This window comes from Pelobates fuscus, chromosome 2, assembly GCF_036172605.1.
Source record: "Pelobates fuscus isolate aPelFus1 chromosome 2, aPelFus1.pri, whole genome shotgun sequence".
NCBI classification, from domain to species: domain Eukaryota; kingdom Metazoa; phylum Chordata; class Amphibia; order Anura; family Pelobatidae; genus Pelobates; species Pelobates fuscus.
The window spans coordinates 398,044,315-398,067,549 of NC_086318.1; the positions used below are offsets into that span (position 1 = coordinate 398,044,315).

Sequence of the window (23,235 nt, forward strand, 5' to 3'; positions counted from 1 at the left end):
ACTGATTTATTTTAACATTTTCCAGCATGTTCTTAGCTCTCCAGTGCAGAAAGGTTAATCACCAAATCTTGTTTATAAGTTGGTTAATATCAAAATTGTGACTATGTGCCTTTCAATAGTATAGTGTTTTTCATTATTTTTTTTATCGTCTCTGCATCTCACAGCAATTATTTTTTTTTATATTATTGTTGTTCATCAATTTTTTCAGAACTCTCAGGTGCGGAAGGGGTTAATTGGTGAGACTGGCATAGTAAAAACAGTTTAATAGCTAAAAAAAAAAACAAGACAAGAAAGCACCCAAGGAAGTGTTTGGAATTCTATAACCTGCCGTTCTCTGTTTTGATGTGCCTCACGTACCATTTCCCAGTTATGCTCAGACGCACACAGCAACATGAAACAGCTCCTCTGGCGTACACTGAGCCATACACCGCATGTCAAACCCATTACCTGCAAGGACCGATCTTTTGCAGGTGGCTAAATTAGATCTAGTCCTTTGAAAGAGCAGATGATTTCTCTGGAGTCACAAGAGACCTTCGCATTGCAATTACGATTCCAGCAGCGTGTGCCATCTACATATCTGTTGTCCCTTGGACTCCTTCATTTCAGTCCAATGATTAAGCTCTTTATCGCCTGAGCTGTTGAGACCGAGAGATATCCAGCCTATCATTTCTTTGCGTTTCATGCTGCGTTTGTTATAGACAGACAATATGAGAGTCACATCAGAGAGCTGGAACAGTGCGACTTGAAAAATGAACGTTTCCTTGTACAAGGGATTGGGCTGACCCCGGCGGATGGACGTTTTACATTTTGACATTTCCTGCCCCATGGAATTCAGCAAAGTTAACTTGACATAGGTATCTAGAAAATAAATAACAAAATTCAGTATAAGATTGAAAATGAGGACTGTATAATGCACATTAGTCAATGCCTTAGAATAGAACAGGGGTGGACAAAAGGCACGTCCCCAGCTGTAGCTTTAATGTCGGAAAGGTTGGTTATCTACCTTTTGGCCATCCCTGATATAGAAGAGTATGGAGTATACCAAGATTTTTTGCTGAATCAGTCATGGTATATTCAGATCTGATATACCGTAGTATATTCAGATTTAGATATGAAAATAACTATTTTAGAACGTTCACAGTGATGCTTATTTAGTGTGATTTAAAATAAAGTTTCTTTTAGTATGAAGGTTGGATTTGCATAGAAGGTATACCACATAATCCTTTTTTATTTTCTAAATTGTTTGCACTAAGCCAAATAACAGAGCATTACTAACACTGAGCAAGCTTTGTCTAGCCACAACACTTGAAGCATACCACTGAGTTTAGAGAGAAAAAAAAAAGAAAGAACATAAACGGGAGAAGGGATTGAGAACAAATGATGGAGAGGGAAGGATATGGTTTAGAACACAATAGGAATAAAAGTGCAATGGTGACATCAAAACAGCGGAGAATGTAATACCAAATATGGAAACTAGAAAGGCAATCTCTGCACGGACGTGGTTTTTACACACTGACATCTTTTTAACTCTGTCGATGCAGAATCAAACGAGTTTCCTGGCCAGTGATGGACACCCAAGATATTTGTGAACTACATTACCCATCAGCCAGCCTTTAGGATTGCAGTGCATCACGGGAAATGTTGTTTATAACATGTCAGGGGGCCAAGATTTTTTGTCCCATATGTTTAACCCCAGAAAAGGAAGCAAAGCATCACATAGCAATGTGACAGAATAAATTAGTAGCTGAAAGCCTAAACCCACTGTTTCATTAACCAGAACTCACATATAGCTCTCCTGCATTTGGCAAGTGAACTCCTGTGGCACCTACTGAGTTCAAAGTCAAACATAAGTCTTTCCTGTGCTATAATTTTTCCTGAATTCAGCACATAAACTGGGTCTTTTTAAAAAGTAATTTTGTTTAATAACAACAGTGTTCTGAAAAGGTGCAGACAGGACCTAGGGCCAGCAGCCACAGATCCGTCCTGAGATTTTACCAGAATGTGTATCCCAAAAGTGTTGACGCATCATACACTTCTGTGAACGACTATTCCAGGGCATTTCTGTCCATGTTAGAATACTCCTGCAGTTATGTAAAATTGCGCGATCCTGGTTGGCTTCCGTTTGCCAAATAGACATCACAAGTGCTCGATTACACATATCATCAGTGGTAGACACTATGAAACTGGAATGTTTAGAGAATATTAACCTCATTTTTTCATAGTACTCTGCTAGAATAAAATTGTGTAGCAGCACATGTTGTACCTGTGTAACAGATGACTTACATGTTGACATGGTAACAAGGTTTCTAAAACCGTGGCGTGTTTACCTTCTAAGGCAGCCTGCTGGAGCAAATCACGGCTTTTACATTAAGGATGAATATTCTAGCCATGCAGAGACCTGGATAAACCCTCTAAGCTACACAAACGAAGGTGGGCTTAAAGAAACACTCCAAGCACTTTAACCACTAGAGCTTTGTTTAGAAGTTATGGTGCCAGGAGTGCCCTGGTTCCCCTCCATTGTAAGTAGTCAAACCGCTTTAGAATTGTTTAACTTACCTGGGCTCCGCTGGGTGTCGCTCCTCACTTCCAGTACTAACGCCAAAGGGCCAGGAGTTCCCAAGCAGTGCAGGACTGTGCTCATTGGCTGAAAGCGTCAGCTCTTTACTCAAACACAGTTTGACTACTTATAATAGGGGTGCCAGTGTACTCCTGGCACCAAAGCACTACCACATAACCAAGAGCTGTAGTGGTTATGGTGCTTGGAGTGTTCATTTAAAGTGACACTACAGGCATCAAAACAACTTTAGTTTAATTAAGCAGTTTTGGTGTATAGATCATACCACTGGAGTCTCACTGCTCAATTCTCTGCCATTTAGAAGTTAAATCACTTTTGTTTCTGTCCATGCAGCCCTAGCCACACCTCTCCTGTATGTGACTCACATAGCCTGCAAAAAAACAAATTGTTTCATTTTGAATCAATGTTAACTTGCTTTCAAAGTTTTTATTTCCTGCTCTGTAAATTTAACTTGAACCACTAGAAGGCTATTAACAGAGCAAAAGATACGAAAGTCTAAATTAAATTGAATGTGCAATAAAGGAAGTTTACATTTTAGAGCTCTCTATACAGGAAGTGTTTAGGAAAGCTGTTTAAGTCAATGCAGAGAGATGTTACTAGGGCTGTATAAACAAAATTATTTTACTTCTAAATGGCAGAGAAATGAGCAGTGAAACTGCAGGGGGATGATCTATACACCAAAACCATTCCATTAGCTAAAGTTGTTTTGGAGTATATCATGTCCCTTTAACATCTGGAATTAACTCCTTTAAGTAGACCTTTCTGTCCAGTCATGGGCATGCTCCATAAGAGCTTGTTTCCAATGTAGTCAGTAAGTTTTACCGACAAGCCAAATAGCAACTCATATTTCCCATCTTTAATTTTTAACCTTTTCCACAAAGAATAATATCAGAAAAAGAGCACATCTCCTGGCCACATTGGACATAACAGGCTTTAACTCCCTTACATTACAGGGTAAATCCCTTAGGGCCAAAGGCTGTGAATCTCTTGGCCTCTTTGGCATTAAAAAGGTTAACCTCTCAAGGGCAATTAAGTGGGCCAGGAAATGACGCAAAAATAAACATTGGAAACCTGTTGGTATTATGTAGCCCCAAATTCCTACTGTCTGAAGCAACAACCTATGACAAGTATTTACCTATAACTCTGGAAACGCCTATGTCAGGGAGATCGGGAAAAGTGAGACTCCCAAGCCTATGGAAAGCCATGTTCACTAAACAAAAATGTAACAACCTATCAAGGGGTTCTTGAGAAATATCATACGAAGACCAAATGTCTTTCGGACCCTGCGATGGTACTATTTCTTGATTTTTTAAGATTAGGGTTATAGCTATCTTTATAGCAGCTGCTTGCTGTCAATAATTCAGCTCATCTCTCAATTGAATAGTGATATACTGACAGAGGAACAGAATTAAACAGTTCCTGTCTGCCCCGCTCCTGTTCAGCTATACCTTTACAAGGAGAGGTCTGAGTTAAATCATTGAGCTCGGATAGCCCAGAGTGTCAAGTGTCACAGGGCTATATCATTGTGTGTATCACTGGTTTACATGTTTGGACTTTGAAAAGAGTCCCAGTAAACAACCATCCATCGGCAGAGATGCATTCCGTCATTAAATCTATTTGGTGATCATGGGTAATAGTAAGACATAAGTGAAACAACAACAAATAAAACAAAATAAATAAAACAATATGATGGACAGCTTTACTGTTGGCAGGTTTTCCTCAGCATGAGAAAGACAACATCCAAGTTAGCCTCTACAGAACTCACCTCGAATTATATAAACCTGTCCACCTATTAAGTGTTTTAGACAACAGAACAGTCCATCTGACAACAGAGGGTGGGAAGCAGAAAAAGAAATAATGACAATAGTTGGGTGAGAGAGGGTTAAAGGTTAGAGTTTGACCCACTTCAGTACCAAATGTGCCAGCCATTAAAACAATCACTGTAGGCTATTTGGTGGTTGAAAGGGCTAAAAGGAAGACATTTTTATACTACAAGAGGTGAAACAGGTAAAGGCATGTTTAGTTCCATAAGGTTTCTATGGAAGGGATACAACAGATATAACCCATTGAGTGACAGCGGGTGGACAGCAGATTGATTTAACCCTTCAATAAAAATATAATTTTGTTCATCATAAACATAATCACAATACTCAATGTTCTAGAATATTATCTCAGTGTGAATTCTTTCCATTGCTGGATCACACAGGTAGCTGGAGTTGTATTGTTAAGATTGAAACGATAAATATATCTGTTTAGGGTGCGAGTGGAAACTGAGTGGCCCCTGTCATAGTCTTTCTGAGATTACAGAATGTGAGTGGAAACCGGTTGGCTCCTGTCACAGCCTTTCTGAGGTTACAGAGTGTGAGTGGAGACGATTGTCCCCTGTCATAGCCTTTCTGAGATTACAGAATGTGAGTGGAGACTGATTGGCCCCTGTCATAGCCTTTCTGAGATTACAGAGTGAGAGTGGAGACTGATTGGCCCCTGTCATAGCCTTTCTGAGATTACAGAGTGTGAGTGGAGACTGATTGGCCCCTGTCATAGCCTTTCTGAGATTACAGAGTGTGAGTGGAGACTGAGTGGCCCCTGTCATAGCCTTTCTGAGATTACAGAGTGTGAGTGGAGACTGACTGGTCTCTGTCATAGCCTTTCTGTGACTGATTGTAATCACAGAAAGGCTATGACACGGGCCACTCAGTCTCCACTCACACTCTGTAATCTCAGAAAGGCTATGACAGGGGCCACTCAGTCTCCACTCACACTCTGTAATCTCAGAAAGGCTATGACAGGGGCCAATCAGTCTCCACTCACACTCTGTAATCTCAGAAAGGCTATGACAGGGGCCACTCAATCTCCACTCGCACTCTGTAATTTCAGAAAGGCTATGACAGGGGCCAATCAGTCTCCACTCTCACTCTGTAATCTCAGAAAGGCTATGACAGGGGCCAATCAGTCTCCACTCACACTCTGTAACCTCAGAAAGGCTATGACACGGGCCAATCAGTCTCCACTCACACTCTGTAATCTCAGAAAGGCTATGACAGGGGCCAATCAGTCTCCACTCACACTCTGTAATCTCAGAAAGGCTATGACAGGGGCCACTCAATCTCCACTCGCACTCTGTAATCTCAGAAAGGCTATGACAGGGGCCAGTCAGTCTCCACTCTCACTCTGTAATTTCAGAAAGGCTATGACAGGGGCCACTCAATCTCCACTCGCACTCTGTAATTTCAGAAAGGCTATGACAGGGGCCAATCAGTCTCCACTCACACTCTGTAATCTCAGAAAGGCTATGACAGGGGCCAATCAGTCTCCACTCACACTCTGTAATCTCAGAAAGGCTATGACAGGGGCCAATCAGTCTCCACTCACACTCTGTAATTTCAGAAAGGCTATGACAGGGGCCAATCAGTCTCCACTCACACTCTGTAATCTCAGAAAGGCTATGACACGGCCAATCAGTCTCCACTCACACTCTGTAATCTCAGAAAGGCTATGACAGGGGCCAATCAGTCTCCACTCACACTCTGTAATCTCAGAAAGGCTATGACAGGGGCCAATCAGTCTCCACTCACACTCTGTAATCTCAGAAAGGCTATGACAGGGGCCAATCAGTCTCCACTCACACTCTGTAATTTCAGAAAGGCTATGACAGGGGCCAATAAGTCTCCACTCACACTCTGTAATCTCAGAAAGGCTATGACACGGGCCAATCAGTCTCCACTCACACTCTGTAATCTCAGAAAGGCTATGACAGGGGACAATCAGTCTCCACTCACACTCTGTAATTTCAGAAAGGCTATGACAGGGGACAATCAGTCTCCACTCGCACTCTGTAATTTCAGAAAGGCTATGACAGGGGCCACTCAATCTCCACTCGCACTCTGTAATCTCAGAAAGGCTATGACAGGGGCCACTCAATCTCCACTCGCACTCTGTAATTTCAGAAAGGCTATGACAGGGGCCAATCAGTCTCCACTCTCACTCTGTAATCTCAGAAAGGCTATGACAGAGGCCAATCAGTCTCCACTCACACTCTGTAATCTCAGAAAGGCTATGACAGGGGCCAATCAGTCTCCACTCACACTCTGTAATCTCAGAAAGGCTATGACAGGGGCCAATCAGTCTCCACTCACACTCTGTAATTTCAGAAAGGCTATGACAGGGGCCAATCAGTCTCCACTCACACTCTGTAATCTCAGAAAGGCTATGACACGGCCAATCAGTCTCCACTCACACTCTGTAATCTCAGAAAGGCTATGACACGGCCAATCAGTCTCCACTCACACTCTGTAATCTCAGAAAGGCTATGACAGGGGCCAATCAGTCTCCACTCACACTCTGTAATCTCAGAAAGGCTATGACAGGGGCCAATCAGTCTCCACTCACACTCTGTAATTTCAGAAAGGCTATGACAGGGGCCAATCAGTCTCCACTCACACTCTGTAATCTCAGAAAGGCTATGACAGGGGCCAATCAGTCTCCACTCACACTCTGTAATCTCAGAAAGGCTATGACAGGGGCCAATCAGTCTCCACTCACACTCTGTAATTTCAGAAAGGCTATGACAGGGGCCAATCAGTCTCCACTCACACTCTGTAATCTCAGAAAGGCTATGACACGGGCCAATCAGTCTCCACTCACACTCTGTAATCTCAGAAAGGCTATGACAGGGGCCAATCAGTCTCCACTCACACTCTGTAATCTCAGAAAGGCTATGACAGGGGCCACTCAATCTCCACTCGCACTCTGTAATCTCAGAAAGGCTATGACAGGGGCCAGTCAGTCTCCACTCTCACTCTGTAATTTCAGAAAGGCTATGACAGGGGCCACTCAATCTCCACTCGCACTCTGTAATTTCAGAAAGGCTATGACAGGGGCCAATCAGTCTCCACTCACACTCTGTAATCTCAGAAAGGCTATGACAGGGGCCAATCAGTCTCCACTCACACTCTGTAATCTCAGAAAGGCTATGACAGGGGCCAATCAGTCTCCACTCACACTCTGTAATCTCAGAAAGGCTATGACAGGGGCCAATCAGTCTCCACTCACACTCTGTAATCTCAGAAAGGCTATGACACGGCCAATCAGTCTCCACTCACACTCTGTAATCTCAGAAAGGCTATGACACGGCCAATCAGTCTCCACTCACACTCTGTAATCTCAGAAAGGCTATGACAGGGGCCAATCAGTCTCCACTCACACTCTGTAATCTCAGAAAGGCTATGACAGGGGCCAATCAGTCTCCACTCACACTCTGTAATCTCAGAAAGGCTATGACAGGGGCCAATCAGTCTCCACTCACACTCTGTAATTTCAGAAAGGCTATGACAGGGGCCAATCAGTCTCCACTCACACTCTGTAATCTCAGAAAGGCTATGACACGGGCCAATCAGTCTCCACTCACACTCTGTAATCTCAGAAAGGCTATGACAGGGGACAATCAGTCTCCACTCACACTCTGTAATTTCAGAAAGGCTATGACAGGGGACAATCAGTTTCCACTCACACTCTGTAATTTCAGAAAGGCTATGACACGGGCCACTCAATCTCCACTCGCACTCTGTAATCTCAGAAAGGCTATGACAGGGGCCACTCAATCTCCACTCGCACTCTGTAATTTCAGAAAGGCTATGATAGGGGCCAATCAGTCTCCACTCTCACTCTGTAATCTCAGAAAGGCTATGACAGGGGCCAATCAGTCTCCACTCACACTCTGTAATCTCAGAAAGGCTATGACAGGGGCCAATCAGTCTCCACTCACACTCTGTAATCTCAGAAAGGCTATGACAGGGGCCAATCAGTCTCCACTCACACTCTGTAATTTCAGAAAGGCTATGACAGGGGCCAATCAGTCTCCACTCACACTCTGTAATCTCAGAAAGGCTATGACACGGCCAATCAGTCTCCACTCACACTCTGTAATCTCAGAAAGGCTATGACAGGGGCCAATCAGTCTCCACTCACACTCTGTAATCTCAGAAAGGCTATGACAGGGGCCAATCAGTCTCCACTCACACTCTGTAATCTCAGAAAGGCTATGACAGGGGCCAATCAGTCTCCACTCACACTCTGTAATCTCAGAAAGGCTATGACACGGGCCAATCAGTCTCCACTCACACTCTGTAATCTCAGAAAGGCTATGACAGGGGCCAATCAGTCTCCACTCACACTCTGTAATCTCAGAAAGGCTATGACAGGGGCCAGTCAGTCTCCACTCTCACTCTGTAATTTCAGAAAGGCTATGACAGGGGCCACTCAATCTCCACTCGCACTCTGTAATTTCAGAAAGGCTATGACAGGGGCCAATCAGTCTCCACTCACACTCTGTAATCTCAGAAAGGCTATGACAGGGGCCAATCAGTCTCCACTCACACTCTGTAATTTCAGAAAGGCTATGACAGGGGCCAATCAGTCTCCACTCACACTCTGTAATCTCAGAAAGGCTATGACACGGCCAATCAGTCTCCACTCACACTCTGTAATCTCAGAAAGGCTATGACAGGGGCCAATCAGTCTCCACTCACACTCTGTAATCTCAGAAAGGCTATGACAGGGGCCAATCAGTCTCCACTCACACTCTGTAATCTCAGAAAGGCTATGACAGGGGCCAATCAGTCTCCACTCACACTCTGTAATTTCAGAAAGGCTATGACAGGGGCCAATCAGTCTCCACTCTCACTGTGTAATCACAGAAAGGCTATGACCGGGGCCACTCAGTCTCCACTCACACTCTGTAATCACAGAAAGGCTATGACAGGGGCCAATCAGTCTCCACTCACACTCTGTAATCTCAGAAAGGCTATGACAGGGGCCAATCAGTCTCCACTCACACTCTGTAATCACAGAAAGGCTATGACAGAGGCCAATCAGTCTCCACTCACACTCTGTAACCTCAGCCTTCGTGGATTAAGTCCAGTTCACTTCTAATGGGGTTACTGACAAAAAATGGACTGTTGATATTTTCCCATTTCTTACAAATATTGGGCCATCATTAAATTAGGGAGCTTATTTCATGCCTATAAGGTATGTTACATGTTAATATGGCAAGGTATGTTATATCTGATAAACGTTTTTTACATTTTGCAACGGAGCAGTTCATCTGCCTGTGTTTAATTACTCTGTAAAGTCAGAAAATTAATTAACTTCATTCTAAATTTGTGTTGTGATTATTATGTAGATATTTTTAACTGGGGTCCAGGGTTGAATTATTTATAGAGACTCAAAATCTGATGAAATTGCTCAATCAAGAGTCAGAAGATTACATGTTTTACTCTCAATTAATCAGATCATATAAAGACTAACCAAGGCCTTGTTCGAGCCTTAATTGCTGTCCCAGAATAAAATGCTAGAATTACGTCATATTGATCAGGACCTGATGTACTTTAACTTTCTATATGATCACATAACCTATTTTGTATTTCTTATATTAAACAAAAGTACAATAAAGTATCCAGTGTAAAGCTATCCCATAATAATACGGAAGAATTGCTTTCCACAATGTCTTACCAGTCTGGAAAAGGAAAGCAGAACAGGATGGAAGAGGTGAGGTAAGGGTTTTGATCATGAAAGAAATTAGAAGATGGTTAGGAGTTAAGAGGGAGATGGAGTAGAGTTAGGGAGGTATGGGGTTGAAGTTTTTGCATTAAGACATGACATGAGATGGTTGAGACATATGGAGCAGGATACAAGCAGAATTTTGCGTTTCATGGAGTTAGAGAGTACAATATTTAGATAAGACAAGGAAAAGGGAACTGTATTTATCCGATCGGGTGAAGATTAGGCAGTGAACAAAGAACTACGGAGTCAGATAAGTTGACAAGCGGGAGAATATTATGGATCGTGAAGAGGTATGAATAGACGGTGGAGAATATTTGTTGCAAGGGGTATGAATTGCGGTAAATGGGAAGTGAAGTTATTTGAAAAGTGGGAGGTTTTAATATAGAATAAGGGGATGGAGTAGAGAAAGGAGAGTTTGTTGGAGTCGGAGCTAAAGGTGGTGGTTGTTTTAATGGAGAATGAAGACCATTTTACGATAGGTTAGTGAGAGCGGAAGAGAATGCTCAAATTATTTTTGACAAGTTATAATTTCAGAAAATTATTAGGCCAATCTACACCTTGAATAGACTTGGAGATCAGAGCAAGATGTCCTAGTTTGTGGGACAGTAGACACCGTAGACTTGGGGCTAAATTAAAGACGTGCAAAACATTCAGCACTGAGTCTTATCATTTGATGTTAGTAATTATAAATGACACTGAATTAAAGCTCAATTGCAAACTTGAGGCTAAAATGATCAAGCTGTGACTACAGATCAGTTCAAGGATTTTTTCGAACCAGATATATTAGCCTCAATATTGCAATTTAGAATATAAGTGACTAAAATAGAATGAAAATCCTGTTAGTGTGATTTTAGCATGATTATTCCCTAAAGTGACAACCACAGGGAATTCAAAGTGAATTGTAGATACATTTTAAATTTTAAGGAAAAATAGCCAAACTGGAAACAGAATTGAGCCAGATAATTTTTCTAATTTGGCTTTTTTTTTTTTTTAACCTAAAATTTAAAACATACTTTGAATTCTGGCAAATGCCCACTTTATTGAAAATGCATTGTGAATAAACACGTTACAGCCCATGTTTCTGTGTGACGTGTCATTGTGGTGTAATATTGTTTGTTTGTGTGCAGTATGTCAATCTTGTGTGGCAGTGTTTCTCTGTGTGCACTGCTAGTGTGGTGCAGTAGTGTTTTCTATGTGCAGTGATGGTGTAGTGTAAAAAGCTGTAGTTTTATTGTGGCTTTGTGTGCATCTTGAACCAGGGGCTAAGCTAGTACACTCTGGACACCATAATCAGTACAGTGAGCGTACGTGGTTATGTTGGTAAGAGTGTCTCTTTAAGGGTCATCTGGTGAAACAAGATGCAATCTTCTACAAAAGACCATCATAATTACACAAACATGGCTGCAGACAGTACGCATTGTGCTTTTGAAGGCACTATTTCATACCTGGTTTAATTTTATTACACCACAACAAAAATGGCTGCTCCCTGCAAACACACTCTGTATGGTTTTGTTGGTATATACTAAAGATAGCACCTATTTATCATAACAGCTAACAGAGAGAATGCATTTGATCATTTGTATCAATCCCAATTTATTTATTTAATCTTTTTTTTGGGGGGGGGGGGAGGGAGTGGAATACTGCTCTTCAAATTGCAAATTGAAATGATAGAATACCTAATATATCTCAGGTTTGTCATTCTAATTTTTTTAAAATTAGCAACGTTATTACATATCAATCATATATGGTACAGTTTTGATGCTGTTTATAATAATACCATGAGAATCACTTTACTTCTACGGTCCATCGTGTGGAGTCCTGTAATGAGTTTAGAACATCTGGTGGATAATGACAGGTCATCCTGTTAAATTCTCTACATTTACATGTGTGCCTAACTATAATTACAAACCAGGGATCCCTTGGATGTGCTTTTCTCATTAAGAACAAGGAAAACAAAAGGTTTTGACTCACTGGGAGGTCTGTTTGCTGTCAGATTTTTGAAATGGCTCCCTTTTATCACTTCTGCTGACAGTCTCCCAGTTGTGGCGTTATAAAGCAGGCCGATGAGGATTTCAGGAGTGGAACCATGGACCAGTGATTGACAGGAGGAAGTGCTTTCTGAACATGACATTTCTGACATGCTCATCTGGGAGTCGCAACCCTGGAAGCATAAATAAACCATCACTGCGTGCACGTTTGCACAATAAACACTGCAAGTTCAAGAAATAAAAATCATTAGAGAACCCACAGACTTTGAAGCTTGCTTGAGCAGGTCTCTCACCATCTTTTGTTTACTGTACATGCAACGTGTCATGGTGGAACTGCTACTGTTTGTCCACCTATTGTACAGCGCTACAGAACATGTTGATGCTTTATAAATCACAATAGTAATAACATTGTATCACAATTTTCATAATAAAGCATACTCAGTGCAATATTAAAGTGTGCTGATATAGAACATGGATTGCCTTTTTCTTAATTAGAATGTATTTTATTGACCCCAGATCTGTGCAGTCCAGTAAATCCATAAAACATTAATGCTTAAAACACTCCCTATAAGTTGAGTTTCTTTTATTGAGGTTGATACACAAACAGTGATGTTCCACGCACACCCTATCTTTATCACTATGCATCTACTTCAATAAAAAATGGAGAGATCAACTTATGAGGAGTGCATCACTGTTCCTGTTTGAGACAAACGAGGCACAACAGCCATCAAGTCAATCACATATCACACTTACCCATATTATTTCAATCAATAATGTTCACTCCCAGGCAGGGCCGGCCTTAGGGGTGTGCGAGCTGTGCGGCCGCACAGGGCGCCATGGGAGCAGGGGGCGCCGTGGGGCCGACCGGGATAAAAAAATTATAATATTGCGGAGGGGGCGGAGCTTACCATACAGTGGGGGCAGAGCTAAAAGTGCCGGGTAACTGCTGCAGGGGAAGTAGGAAGGAGTCCATGCTTCCCCAACAACCAGCCTTCAGGAGATGCATTGCCTCCACAATGAACAGAGGTAACTGTGTGATTGTCTGCCTGTGTGTGTGACTGTTTTCCTGTGTGTACTGTCTGAGTGTTTGACTGTCTGCCTGTGTGTGTCTTTGTGCCTGTCTGCCTGTGTGTGAGACTGTCTGCCTGTGTGTGTGTGTGTGTGACTGCCTGTGTCTGTGTGTATGGCTGTCTGCCTGTGTTTGTGTGACTGCATTTGTGTGACTGTCTGCCTGTGTGTGTGTGTGTGGGGCGATCTGCCTCTGTGTGTGGCTGTCTGCCTGTGTGTGTGTGTGTGTGTGTGAGAGACTGCCTGCCTGTGTGTGGCTGTCTGTGTGTGTGGTTGTCTGCCTGTGTGTGTGTGTGTGTGTGTGTGTATGTCTGCACGTGGCTACACCCATTACAAATATCACACACAGCCAACACATAGCATACATATCACACACAGTCATCAGACCTATCACATACACAGACAACACAAACATTACATCATATTATAGTGAGATGTATTACAGTGGAGCTTTGGTATATAAAATGCATGTTAGTCTGTTTTATAGTTAGGGAGTTTGGTGATACACTGATTGACACATTACTTATAGTTGTATTGTGGTGTAGTGTATGATCTTGTCACAGAGCTCCACATTACTGGGAGTTTTATTGTTGTGGAGCTCTGTCATAAATGGAGTAGCGCATTACTACAAAATTTTATTTTCAAAGAGGTCAAAGTAAATAAGTATAATCCAGAGCTCCAAAGCAAAACCATTCACAGTATTTTGTGACATACTTAGTTTGCTCCTCTGTAATGTAGGGGAGACAGTCTGGCACTTCTGTTGGCTGCAGACCATAAGTAGCTGTCTTCCTAGCTCGGGATAATCAGAATGCTGCCGCAGATTACGACAGGACACTGCAAGTCCCTGACCTTGTGAGACAGTTACGCATGGTCTGTACCCAGTGGTGGGGCAGACCAGATTCAGATCAGCATGTCCCTCTCCCAACTAGGCAACAGGAAAGAAGGAATGAATATTTGTTTTTAAATCATTATTAATTTAATAAATCCCCTATACAATCACTTCACTCCTGTGAATTATTTTTCGCACAGGACGCCTAAAGGCATAAGGCCGGCCCTGCTCCCAGGCATTGTTAACCACAGTCAGAGATTAAATATTAGGGTTTTCGGAGGGATGGGGGATCCTTTAGGATTTATTTGTACAGAATTCATCAGTACGATACATTGACCTCCACCCCTCGATGCCTGCCCCATGTACACCGGTAAGTGATAAGATTGTTACTGTTCACAACTGAGTTAACTGCTGTGTCTACATTTTTCCAGCCTCACCAGCAGTGATATCAACTTGTTCGGCGTAAGAGGTTTAAAGCCTGGATGTAGGCTTATTAGTGTAATGAGCAGCTGTATCTGCAAAGGAAAAGGGTATAAAATCCTTAACAGCCACTATCTCTCTTTTCTGTGCAAGATTCTGGATCCAGGCCTGTATGCTGAAGGACCATTAAATTGCTAAAATAAACTATTTTGCTTGTGTGCTTGTGGATGGTGGAATCAAAGACCATTTTCTTTAAAAATATAAAATAAAAAAGTATCTTTCAAGTCCCTATCTCTGCATGTAAGAGGCAAATCATTTGCCCAGTGTGACAAGGTATTACAGCCAATCAAAGTCAATCAGCGAGATTCTAGGACATTAATCCTTTATTAAAGCAGGCAACTGCTGACAGGTAACTCTATCTCCTGATCTCCATCTTCCATGACCACAGATTGCTTGGTAAAGGTGATGGATGTGTTAAATAGCACTAAAGTGTCTGGGGGTTGCAAATGATGACTCGGTTATATAATGTCATTTGGTGAAGTGAAGTAGTGATACAAATGTGCTCACTGTTTATTAAATTGCAAACTGTGCAAAATGTAACCAAGTCATCAAATAGCCGTGGTGCTTCCTTGATTGGCTGGACAAACTTTCTGCATGATTCTCCATCAGATCTATTATTTCCCATGTGTGCCCCCTAAAGTGATATTTTTTTTTCTAAAAAATAATCACTTCTAATATGATGGGGGTAAAAAAAAAATCACGTAAAAGGTGTTTACTACCGCTCAGGAAGACTGAAAGAATTCCATACTCACGCAGTTACTTTTAACCGGGGATGAGCAGCCCCTCCTGTCCTGCAGCTCAGCAGTCTTGTCACTTGCTCCCCTGTGAGCTTCAGGCAAGTCAGCTAACCTGTACACAGGCATCGGCCTGACAACATTACTGAGATTAGCACAGAGAGTCAGTTGATGCCGACTGCGTGATGAAAGGGCTGGAGGCCCCAAGGAGATAGACGTCAGCCTCCAAGCAGGCGGCAAACAGAAGTCTTTACTTATTGTGACATAAATTGGACACTGCAAAAACACTATAAATCACATGTTTTTGCAAACTTCAAGGTAAATCAGTGGTTCGCAGCTCCTTTTCAAGGATATGGGTGTAATCAATGTGTTTAGAAATAGACTTTGGATACTGTGAAATTGGTATGACTTATCTGTATACAAGGATGCTATATTTAAAAATTTCAAACACGTTTTGACCTTTAAATCCTATTGCGACAATTGGGCTATGACAGAGCTTTAAGCAGTCAAAGCCACCATCTACTAAATGTTGTTAGGGGAGTATGTCGGAGAAAAAAATGGGCAAACCAGGACTAGACATGAACATAGAGAAAATCCCATCAAGCCCATGATCTGATAACTCATGGAGCCTACAGGCTGTGACATTGGTGGTAAACCTGGGCAACTCTCCTCAATCTAATACCCTTCACGTCTCCTTCAGTATCCCAGTATATACTCTTACTAAAGTCACCCTCTATATTTAATTGTCTAAGCTTGTGCAATTTTGCTTGGATTGACAATACGTCTTTAATCGTCTTTACTGGATCCACAATCCCTATTGGATACTTGGCCGTTGTGCGTGGCTAATATGATATTCTCCATGAACATCGGATTCTGCTAACCAATCAGAAATAATAATTCCACATTATTCCATATTAAACCATAAATCAGGTTTATTGTCAATATTCCATATTTTACGCATTTTTTTTATTCTTCCAGGTTCTGAGTCAGAAAACAGAAATTCCTCTATGTATACATAGAGCCTGTCTATATTTTGACATTAAGTTATACAAGCGTAATAGAATAAGTGTCAGTCAGAGCAGGTGATACAGTGTCAAGAATTTCTTAACCTTAACCTTTGAACACGTATATAATTTTTTTTTTCTTTACATACAAACATCATTATGCCAAAGTTGTTGCTTCTCCTACTGTATGACAGCCATTTCTACCCTGCAGACAGATCATTTTATTTTCTATTTCTACTTTACTACTTTAAGTAAATTTTTATACTTTACAGGAAAGTGAGGAGGAAAAAATGTTTTTCTATCTTTTATTTTTCAGCCCTTGGTAATTATCACTTAACTTTGCAGCCGCACGATCTGACCACCAGGTTTTAAGGTACTTCAAACATTTTTTTCTTACATCTGGATATATTCCTTAGCTTGGGAACAAAGAAATCTATTGTGTACTCAGTGACATGTGGAGTGTAGAAGAAAACTATGTCCACAGGGTGCTTAGCTAATCTTGCATCAAAATTCTCCATAAATTATTCAGATCCCGGCTTCTATTTGATGTGGTTCTCACTGCTTCACAACTGCCTACATGTTTAGATTAGAACGAGAACCCGGAATTTTAAAAACCCACCATTTTTCACATTCTCCTTGCGAAAAAAATTAAATGAGATACAATATTTCCCTCCTATATTGATGGTAAAAAAACAAACATTCTTAAGGAACAACATTCTATTGTATTAAAAAAAAAAAACCTGGTGTCTACTTTAAGTTCCTATGGAAGTGGGAAACAAAAAAGCAAAGGTACATTAACCAATTTCTGGGTTAAAATACTTTTATTTTTGAATTATTTATATGTGAGATAAACAAAATGTAAGATTATTTGGCTTTTTAGATTGTAGTGTTAATTCTTAATCATTAACATACTGTTTGTTGTTTAACATAAAAGAATATACATGGCTGTGTATATATATATACACCTAAAAAGTTGTGGGGAAAAAAAGTTTGGATGAAAACCCCTTCGACCTGAAATAAGTGGATAGTTAATGCAATGTTAAACACAAATACACACACCAGGTGAGCCATAAGACTTGCTTTTACCATAGAAATCTCACTTTAACAGTGCTCTCACTACTGCATGTGATTCTGGGTAGGCGTATGCAGATGAGCTCAACAAAGAATCAAATGTTTGCCTCATAATTCCACTTTATACATGGATTTCTTGGAGTAAGTGTCTCCTGCATACAACAGCTTTGAAACACAACCCAGGAAGAGGTGCAATGTGTCAGGATCGGGACAGGGATCCAACACGCAGAGTACAGACAGTAGAAAGGTACGTATACCGGACCTTAGAATGGCCGGACTAACGTACGGAGATAGAGAGGATGGTCAAAGGCAAGCCGAGGTCGAGGGAACGAGAAGACAGGTAAGCGAGGAACAAGCCGAGTCAAAGGGTAACAGAGATAAGCAGAGTAATACAAACAAGCCGGGTCGGAACCAAAAGGATAACTGGAATACAAGAGCGCTGGGTGACTAGACAGGCTAGAACCACGACAGGGAAATGAGCAAATGGCAGAAGCACTGTTAAATACCCTGGCTCAGGAGAGTAGACACGCCTCTGACGAGTCCTGATTAGTCTCCAGACAATTGAGTGACAGGTCGGTCCGGGTTGGCGTCATGACGTCGAGTGCTGGGCGTCGTGTTACAAAAGGAAGTGGATCCCTCGCGGCCGGCGTGTAAATGACCGGAAGGACCGCGAGGAACGGAGGAAACAGCCCTTCTGGACGGATAAACTTCTAAGTCTCTGCCTCTCCCAGAGGTAGAGACTTCAGGTACCCTGACACAATGCCAGTGAACCACTCATGGACAGCTGTTTCATTGTTATTTCAACTCATCAGCATGAGATAGGTTACTGGCTTGCTATGTAGGCTTGGCGTTACTTGTTAAGTACATGCCAAATAACTTGTGTCAGGGAATACAAATGTTGCTTAACTATCCACTTATTTCAGGTGGAAGGGGTTTTCATCAACACTTTTTTTCCCCACCACAACTTTTTTGGTATATATATATATATATATATATAAATATATATAAAACAAAAGGATCTTGCACTCCACCTCTCCCGGTATCAAATGCCCGGTGCTTGTCAGCCAAAACACAAAAAAATTGCCAAAAATAGCACTCCAGGGACTAGTAAAAATTTACTTTTATTACCTTCACTAAAACATCAAAAAGGTCAATGTTTCAGCTTGATCCCCTCAAGCTTTCGTCAGGACATATATATATATATATATACACACACACACACAGTCATATATATGCTTTCATGTTAAACAACAAATAGTATGTCAATGATTAAGAATTAACACTACAATCTAAAAAGCCAAATAACGATAAACACAACTTATTTGGTATGCACTTGTACAAGTAACGCCAAGCCTCCATAGCAAGCCAGTAACCTATTTCATGCTGATGAGTTGAAATAAGTCCAGATGGTAGATACCACAAAGGGCAGTCGAGAATGACAGGGCTAAGATCCTGTGGGACTTCAACATCCAGACAGACAAGCAAGTGCTGGCCAACCAACCAGACATCGTGGTGGTAGACAAAGAACGGAAGACTGCAGTCGTGGCGGATGTGGCAATACCCAGTGACTATAACATCAGGAAGAAGGAACATTAGACGGTGGAGAAATACCAAGGACTGAAAGAAGAACTAGAAAGGATGTGGAAAGTGAAGGCAGTAGTAGTCCCAACTGTGATAGGAGCACTCGTGGCTGTGACGCCCAAGTTGGGGGAGTGGCTTCAACAGACTCCAGGTGAGACATCTCAGATTGCTGTCCAGAAGAGTACAGTTCTAGGAACAGCTAAGATACTTCACAGAACCCTCAAACTCCCAGACCTCTGGTAGAGGACCCAAGAATGAGGAATAAACATACCACCCAGGAGGGATGAGAAAATCTATTTTTATATCTATATATATCTATATATATATACATATATATATATATATATATATATATATATATACACTGTTGTAATCAAAATTATTTAACCCCCGTTGAAAATCAGGTTTATTGTAAACATTTGCAGACTTTCAGCTTTTTACAACTAACAAATCAAACAAAAGCAATTGAAATAGCTCAATGCAATAAATACTTTTAAAGTTTCCTAAAATTCAACCGAAAAAGCAACTTAAAATGACTTCTAAAGTGTCCAAATTATTTAAACCCCCCTGAATAGAATCCCTCACAACGGCACAAATATGCAAAACAGGCTGTGTCAAGGACACCAGGTGCAACTAATCAAGGACTTCATTAGTTGCACCAGGTGTGCTCGAGCTGGACACGTGAAATACCAGAACTGGCTAGGGGTTTGTTGAGTGTCACGTTTGACTGCATGTTAGAAATATGGCTTAGTCAAAAGAATGGTCCACAAAGTGTTCCTAGAGACACTGTTGGAAGCATAGTTCACAAGTTCAAAGTTGAAGCAACAGTGGTTACACTGGACGGGGAAGAAATTGGAAGCTATCATTGGCTGCAAGCAGATTTCTGAGAAGGCAGGTTGTGAAAAACTCTTGAGTGACTGCAAAAGACCTGCAGCAAGACGTGGTGGCAACAGGCACTGAGGTTTCAATGAGCACCGTAAGGCGCATACGTAACACAAAAGGTTTCCATACCAAAACTCCAAGACATACACCGCTACTGACTAAAACGCACAAGAAAAATCAGCTCCAATAGGCTCTAAATCATTTAAATAAGCCACAGAAGTTTTGGGAATTCTGTTCTGTAGAGTGAGGAAACAAAACTGGAACTTTTTTGTCTGGAGGAAGAAGAATGAAGCATACGCTGAAAGGAAAATGGTTTATTAAAGGAAGCATGGTGGTGGCTCGGTGATGCTCTGGGGCTCACTTACATCCTCTGGCACTGGTAACCTGCAGCTTCTGGAAAGCAAGATGGATTCCGAGGAGTAAACATCATGTTGACAGTGAGGAAGCTGAAGCTTGGCATCATTGTACAATGACAATGATCCCAAGCATACCTTAAATTCCACCAACGCTTGGTGGCAGAAGAACTCATGGAAAATTCTACAGTGGTCATCCAATCTCTGGTGGGATTTGAACAAGGCGGTTGCAACATGCAAACTGAAGAATATTACTGAACTAGAGCTCATGAGCAATGGTTTCCTCAGGAACGTTGCCAGCTGGTGTCTGGCTATGCATCTTGTTTGTAGCAGGTCATAACAGCAAAAGGTTGATCTACTAAGTACTGAAGATGCTTGCAATTAAGGGGTTGAATCATTTTAAAACTAGAGGTCATTATACTTTGCATTTTCAGTTGAATTTGGGGAAACCACTTGAAGCATTAATTGAGTTGAGCTATTTCAATTGTTTTTGTTTTATTTGTTCACTGCAAACAGCTGAAAGTCTGTAAATTCTGACAATAAACCTGATTTTCAATCGGGGATGAATCATTTTAATTGCAACTATATCTATATTAAATTTGTATCTTGTAATACCTTTTTTTTGGACTAACAGCATTTTGGAATGTCCAATAAAAAAGGTATTACAAGATACGAATTTCATCTGTTACCTGACATCTGCATCATTGGACTAATATGGCTACAATCTCTACTATATATATAATTTCATTCTATGTATATTTATATATATATATATATATATATATATATATATATATATATATATATATATAATTATCAACATAAACATATATTTGAAATATCTCTCTCTCTATATATATATATATATATATATATATATATACACACACACATACACATACATGTACACAAATATTGTAATGTAATTATGCATATATGTATACTTATAGTATATGAGTACTTATTATATATTTATTTGGCATAATTGATTTGGTTTGTTTACTATTTCCCCATTTATTTTAGTATTTTGAGGGACAGCCATTCCGGCCATGTGATTGCAACATCACAGAGATCACATGCACCAGGAGGGCCGGTCTGGATGCAGGGGGACTGTCTGGGTTGTCAGGCAGTCCACCTCTATCAGCACCCGCACGAATCACCGCGCAAGTAGAGTATATGGTGGCAGGAGGACTCACAATGATTAGGGCGTACTATTCCGCTTTAACGGTGTTTAAGTCCACTTTGTCTAGAGCAGCATAGTACGCCCTAACGGCTTTAAGGGGTCAATGTAGCTACCAGGCCCTGGTCATTCTCTATACGGTTAACCTTTGCAATGCCGTGGGTTATTAACCATTTACCTGCTAGCTGCTAGTGGACAATAGTTTTTTAAATCTGGGACAGATTTAATACATTCGGTCTAGAATTCAGTTATTCAGTTGAGCTCACTCCTGTAGAAATCCGGACCTTAAAGGGACACTATAGTCACCTGAACAACTTTAGCTTAATGAAGCAGTTTTGGTGTATAGAACATGCCCCTGCAGCCTCACTGCTCAATCCTCAGCCATTTAGGAGTTAAATCCCTTTGTTTATGAACTCTAGTCACACTGATACCGGAGAAACTGACGGAAGCAAAGCACAGAGAGATGGACACAGGTTTCTTCAGGAAGGAAGAGATTCTTTATTGGATCACCGATCGGGACTCAGAGGGACTAATGTCACCAAAATACAGCAAGTTCTGAGCCCCGGACAATAGTGCAGGCTCCTTATATAGGCACATAACTCCTCCCATATTAAGCTCCACCCGCACATTCTCTTGACCAATCAATACAAATAAGAATTAACTTCCTGCTTGACCGCATGGCCTGTCCAGCACAATGGAGGAGGGGAATACTATATCCTGTATTCTTGCACATGCTCCGTACACTACTGATCGTATCTTGCCTCGTGCAACCAACTGATCGATACGTCAGCATATGCACGTACACATGCCACGTGGTAATCTCGGCCTACTAAATTTATTTTTACCGAGATTCCACCACAACACCTCCCTGCATTTGACTTGCACAGCCTTCCATAAACACTTCCTGTAAAGATAGCCCTATTTAGGCTTTCTTTATTGCAAGTTCTGTTTAATTAAGATTTTCATATCCCCTGCTATGTTAATAGCTTGCTAGACCGTGCAAGAGCCTCCTGTATGTGATTAAAGTTCAATTTAGAGATTGAGATACAATTATTTAAGGTAAATTACATCTGTTTGAAAGTGAAACCTGTTTTTTTTTTTCATGCAGGCTCTGTCAATCATAGCCAGGGGAGGTGTGGCTAGGGCTGCATAAACAGAAACAAAGTGACTTAACTCCTAAATGGCAGTGAATTAAGCAGTGCAATTGCAGGGGAATGATCTATACACTAAAACTGCTTTATTTAGCTAAAGTAATTTAGGTAACTATAGTGTTCCTTTAAATAGTGTAAATATGTCTGGATTCTGCCGTCCGAAGTGCACAGCCAGATGGTTTTGGCCCATTTGATACAGGGCCATTCGAGTTTAGTAATTAACGCTAACAGCCATTCTGTATTTAGAGCTCACGTGGTGAAGATCTTATTTTGCTACACTGCTCTGTGAGTCCATGTGTTATTTAGAAGGGGTTCTATTTCCATTTAACTTGACTCAGTGTGTCCAATAAACCTAAAGATGTTCTCTGTGTCCAATTGCCATGAGATATTATGCAGCATTTTCTGTTATAGGACTGTTACCTTTGAAAAATTAGAGAGCTTTTTACTTGCTTGTGGTGATGATTAGCTATACTGTATGTCTGCATTGACCAAGCTATGTGTGCATGTGCAGACAGTTTTATATATGCATAAAGTGATGTATTTATATGTTATCTATACAGTAACTGTCCTAAGATTGTTTAATAAGTTACTGCGTCTCTGTATGTGTGTGTACCATCTGGTTAATTAATCGATGTCTAGGTGTGATTCTGCACATCAAAACCTTCAGGCCCACGAGGCCCTTATTCCGTCTCTGACTCTGACTGACAGCATGGATTCAAGATGGAAGTAAACTTCAACATTAGGCTGTAAAGCTGTAGTCAGAAATTATATGAAAGCAC

General features: G+C 41.2%; 1 protein-coding gene across 2 annotated transcripts in view; it reads right to left on the reverse strand.

Moving 5' to 3' along the window:
* Positions 1–544: 544 nt before the first annotated feature.
* The window catches only part of SYT14 (synaptotagmin 14), a 185,102-nt gene continuing 162,411 nt past the window's right edge, over positions 545–23,235 (reverse strand). For both annotated transcript variants that reach the window (XM_063443888.1, XM_063443889.1), the window contains 3 exons: positions 12,107–12,296; positions 4,341–4,397; positions 545–858 (listed from right to left, as the gene is read on the reverse strand). In XM_063443888.1, the coding sequence (XP_063299958.1) occupies positions 545–858; positions 4,341–4,397; positions 12,107–12,296 (561 nt within the window). The remainder of the gene's footprint in view (positions 859–4,340; positions 4,398–12,106; positions 12,297–23,235) is intronic.